The sequence below is a fragment of the Pygocentrus nattereri genome, chromosome 20 (genome assembly GCF_015220715.1).
Source record: "Pygocentrus nattereri isolate fPygNat1 chromosome 20, fPygNat1.pri, whole genome shotgun sequence".
Lineage (NCBI taxonomy): Eukaryota > Metazoa > Chordata > Actinopteri > Characiformes > Serrasalmidae > Pygocentrus > Pygocentrus nattereri.
This window is the reverse complement of record NC_051230.1, coordinates 495,326-500,325: the sequence shown is the minus strand read 5'-3', so window position 1 is coordinate 500,325 and position 5,000 is coordinate 495,326. Positions and strand designations below refer to the sequence as shown.

Genomic DNA, 5,000 nt, shown 5'->3' with positions numbered 1-5,000 from the left:
AGATCAGTCAGCAGAGTTAGCGGGGGTCTCTGAATGTGGAGGGGGTGGAGGTGACGTAGCCCGAGGAGCCTGTAGATACGCCTGTCTCAGTAATGATGGGTCAGTTCAGCCTGAGGGGCTTTCACTGAGACCCTGTTTACTCTGAGGAAGCGAGGAAGGAAACTGAGGGAGAAGAATGGTGAAAAGTAGTGTTTTCATCTCCCCCCCACCCCCTACCTCCACCCCCACCCCCTACCTCCACTCCCACCCCTTACCTCCTCCCCCACCACATTATAAGACTATAAGGTTTGTCTTTGTTTGGGTGGTCCACTATCGCCCCCTGTAGATGATGTACAGATGTTTAAAGTGCACCTGTCTGTTGAAACTTTAGAGGATTTGGACCGGGGTTTAGGTTTGGGGTTGAGGTTAAGGTTAGGGTTAGGATTAGGTGATGATGATGGTCAGTTTAGTGGATGTTTAGTCGAATGTAACTACAAAGTAAATTTAAGGATCTACAGGTCATGTGAAGTGGACGGTCCTGCGGCTGTGTAACCGGCTTCATTTATAATATTGCTATTAAAATGTTTATTAACTAAACTCCTTTACAAAGGAAGAGCCGGTAACTGGGCTGTGAGCGAGTGAAGGTGGCATTTTTTCCTGAGTATAAAGCCGGCGGGCCGTCAGCGTTCCCGTCAGCGGGCCAACAGTGGCCGTCTGTCGTCTGACCGCCTGTGAAACAGCTGTGAAATGAGGGGTAAAGAGGTAAATGAGTGCTGTTGAGGGGCTGAATGGGAGGTTAGAGGAGGCGAGGACGGTGTGGGGGTCTGTTCTTCCCCCTCAGGCACTGGGGACGGTTTGTTTGGGGTCCTGAATTGGGGGTCTGTTGGTGTTCTTCGGAGCGTTGAGGTTCTGGTGGGATTCCTGTGTGTTCTTTTGTCCTGATGGTCATCAAAAACACGGCGTTCTGCTGCTGGACCTGTTTAGATTTCCTCCTTAATCACGGCCTGACGGATCTCCTCTTCCGGCTGAAATCGAGCACGACGTCCTGAATGAAGGAGCTTCAGTCCGATGGAGCGCCGTCGCCCCTGAGACTCGGACTGATTGATCAGACGCACTCTGATGGACTGGGGGGGGTTAAATCTAACATTTTCCTCTTTCTCTCCCCTCAGGGTGTCAATCCCACTGTCCTGCTCCCAAATCTGCCCTGTATAATCTGTATATGCATGAATTAATCCACCCCTCTCTCTCTCTCTCTCTCTCTCTCTCTCTCTCTCTCTCTCTCTCTCTCTCTCTCACCCTCCCTCCCCTCTCGCCCCAGTGTGGGGGTTCGGTTTCCTGTGCGTAACGGTCATCTCGCTGTGCTCTCTGGTGGGCGCCAGCGTGGTGCCCTTCATGAGGAAAACCTTTTACAAGCGGCTGCTGCTCTACTTCATAGCTCTGGCCATCGGCACGCTCTATTCCAACGCCCTCTTTCAGCTCATCCCCGAGGTAGAGTGACCCACGCTGCGGTTCTCCCCTGCTTAGGAACCTTTAACAGCAGCTGTAGAGTCAGACGCTCCGCGAGGCTTCGGGAAGAAGCCGAGCGCTTTAAAGGTGTTCATATTGCGGTTACTAGAGGAGTCGCTGATGCCGCAGATAATCAGACGGACCGGATTCTGAAATCTGATCAAAATCCAGAGATGCGACTCGTGTCACGTGTTTTCAGTGTAGATTAATGTAAAACACTAAAAACGCACATTATTACACTGCAGCGCAGAAAAATGAGTTCTGATTAATGCAGATACATTCATTTATTTGTAATCATTGCTTTGTTTTTATTTGCGTTTTCTCGCTATTTTCTAAAAGGACTCGTGTCTGACGCCACGTCTCATCGCTTTATTGATGTTTTTCGGTTCCGTCTTTGCTTCAAGGTTAAAAAGCAGTGTTTTGGCGTTTTAAGAAGCATTTTAACATCATTTTTACTGTTTTCCAGATTTTAGGATGAGTGTAAACAGGGTTCTCGCAGTTACCATAGAAATGGTTTATAAACACCTTTACAGCACAAATCCCGTCATACGCAGAACATCTGGAGCCAAACGGTTATTAAATAGAAGTGAAAACACACCTTGCTAAACCCAAATGGCAGCTTCTGAAAATTTGAATGCATCGTTTTTATTCATTTGCTGATTTTAACATTAAATGTGCCGTAATTATTAATATGCAAATTAGGTGTTTGATCCTGTCAATAAGCAGTGAATGTATTAAAATGTGCAGATGTGTAGAGAATGTGTAACTTATACACTCAGATCAATAATAATAATGATAATAATAATAATAATAATAATAATAATTACCCATAAACCCATATACAATATACCACTGAAAAATGTAGGGTTGTTGTGTTGCTTGGCAAACACAGCCTACTAATGACCTACATGTCTTAGCAGAAGAACTGTTTATTGCTGTTATTAATAATGATAAATTACATGTTTGGTCCTATCTGAGATCTGGTCTGAACCACTTTGAAGGTTTTAAGAGAAATGGTTTGGGTGAAATAAGTAAGAGGGTTTATATGATATATATTTATATATATGAATGTTTTAAATAAGATTTTATAAAGCACAACCCGATTGGCTGCCAGCTAAACACCAGACACACGCCTGACCACCAGCTTTACACGTACAACAACAAAACCATCATATTTACAGGACCGTTTTTAAACATTCCCACATAATTAAACAGTTCAGACGTAAACAGAGCCGTTCAGAGCGGTTCTCTGTTCTAGATAAACTCACCGAGTCAGAACCGTTCCCAGTGGTGGTGATAGGAACCAGATGTCCCTCTAAAAGCTCCTCACAGTGGTGGTGATGGGAACCAGACGTCCCCCTCTAAAAGCTCCTCACAGTGGTGGTGATGGGAACCAGACGTCCCTCTAAAAGCTCCTCACAGTGGTGGTGATAGGAACCAGACGTCCCTCTAAAAGCTCCTCACAGAAAGTTCCTACATGAACTGGTTCTGAATTCACTGCCTGATGACTGAGACGCTGTTTTATGAGAGTTTAGAGAACTTCAACTCCATTCATGGTGGAGGGAGACATGCAGGGCGCTGTGCGGCAAAATAGTCCCCAAAGAAAACTCATTGTTCCAGATTTTCCACTGTTTTCCATCATCAACATTCCATATAATCTCAGAAGACTCATGTAGGTTCTCTGGAGGTTCTGGATGGTGAATAAAGCGTCTATATCTGTGTTGTCGTCATGGCGACGCCTGGTTCCCATCACCACCACTGTAAAGACGTCTGATCCGTTTCACTCCAAACCCTCTGAACCTCCGTTTACACCTCTGGACTGGATTATGGGGGAAACGCTGCGTCAGCGACTCCTCCCAGTTCATCACAGCGATATAAGCACTTTAAGCGCTCCGACTCTAAAGCAGGTCTTTCAGCGTTCCTTAAAGTGCAGGTCTGTTTTATTTGGTGCTGAAGAATCCGGCCTTTTCCAGCCAACAGCTCTCGACCCCCTGAACTTCTCCCCAACTCAGAGGACCACCGTAACGAGGAAAACACCGTAAATATCCCAACACGGACCCAATCAGAGACCAATTATCCTGAATTTCGATCCTGGACCGTCCTGATTGGTCTCTAAATTCACTGGAATGTCTTGTTTATCGATTTTTCTGTGATGTGGCCTTTAATCGAACTCTGATCAATCAAATACGGCTATGAAATCAGATTTGATCAATAATCATTTCAATTTGGAACGTTTCTCTTCCCGATCAACCGCCGCCCAGTCGGAGGAGCCCGTTTGGTGGTCAGCTTTGCCAGAAAAGTCCTGAGGAGTCTGAGCTGTGGTGGCCCAACCCAGCCACCTCTGACCCCTGCCCTCCCTTCGGTGGCTTTTAAAGCGATAGTTGGGCCAGAATCGCTCCGGTTTCCCCCTCGCTGAGGTTCTGCAAGGGTTCTTTTCCCAGGGGAAACTGGGCTTCTGTTCAAACTATCGCTTTAACAGTATCGGCACAGGCTGGACGTCCCCGAGCTGTCCACCTGTCAGAATCCCACCCGGTGAGTTCAGGCCAGCGGGCCGTGCCGAGGGAAGCAGGTCAGAGGTGACGTGTGGTTGGGGTTCCTGTCTGGTTAACATCTGTGGTTTGGTTTGGGTTCTAGATTAACTCTAATAAACCGTCTCATATTCATATCACACTGTATATCCACCCGTGCACACACAGAGTTCTAGCCATGAATACGCCTCGTTACACGGGGACTGCACGCCGTGTTAGGTCAGCACACTTTGTTCAGTCGTGAGAACAGTGACCGGCGAGCTGACCGTGTGTCTCTGTGTAGGCCTTTGGGTTTGACCCTTTGGAGGCGTACTACGTGTCCAAGTCTGCGGTGGTGTTTGGAGGGTTCTATCTGTTCTTCTTCACCGAAAAAGTCCTCAAGATGATCCTGAAGCCCAAGGAGAAGGTAAGAGTTCCCCTGCTGGGCTTTTATATTTATACACTGCTGGAACCAAACCTCGGGTCTCCGGCGCGTCACGGGACGAGGAGGACCTTCTCTGTCAAAAATGACGGCAAGAATGGAGATACGAGGTTTTGTCCCAGCAGCGGTGTGTGTGTGTCTGTGTGTGTGTGTGTGTGTCTCTGTGTGTGTGTGTGTGTGTGTGTGTGTGTGTGTGTGTGTGTGTGTGTGTGTCTCTGTGTGTGTGTGTCTCTGTGTGTGTGTGTGTGTGTGTGTCTCTGTGTGTGTGTGTGTGTACGCTCTAGTAAAGGTGGTTCTTTGAGGGGTCTCTTTATAATTGCTTTACTGGACGACTCGTGGACACTTGCTGTGGACTTTAAACCAGCCCAGCACGTTTATCACGAACGGCCCGGTTAAAGGTTAGTCACAGTGACCCGAGTTCGCCCTGTTTGAGGACAGAAGGTCGTCCAGCTCGGCTGACCGATATTGATTTTAATGTCCTGCCGGCCGGCTGTAATGCCTGGTTTACTTACGAATAGAAAAGTCTTTGGTGTTCAGTTTATGGACAGGAAATGTAGGAGAATTCC

General features: G+C 47.3%; 1 protein-coding gene across 2 annotated transcripts in view; it reads left to right on the top strand.

Moving 5' to 3' along the window:
* Positions 1-5,000, top strand: part of slc39a14 (solute carrier family 39 member 14) — a 49,625-nt gene that overhangs the window by 34,458 nt on the left and 10,167 nt on the right. Inside the window, exons 4-5 of one of the 2 annotated variants that reach the window (XM_037531477.1) lie at positions 1,298-1,467; positions 4,297-4,419. In XM_037531477.1, coding sequence (XP_037387374.1) covers positions 1,298-1,467; positions 4,297-4,419 — 293 coding nt within the window. The remainder of the gene's footprint in view (positions 1-1,297; positions 1,468-4,296; positions 4,420-5,000) is intronic. The other variant, XM_037531478.1, reaches the window with a different exon arrangement.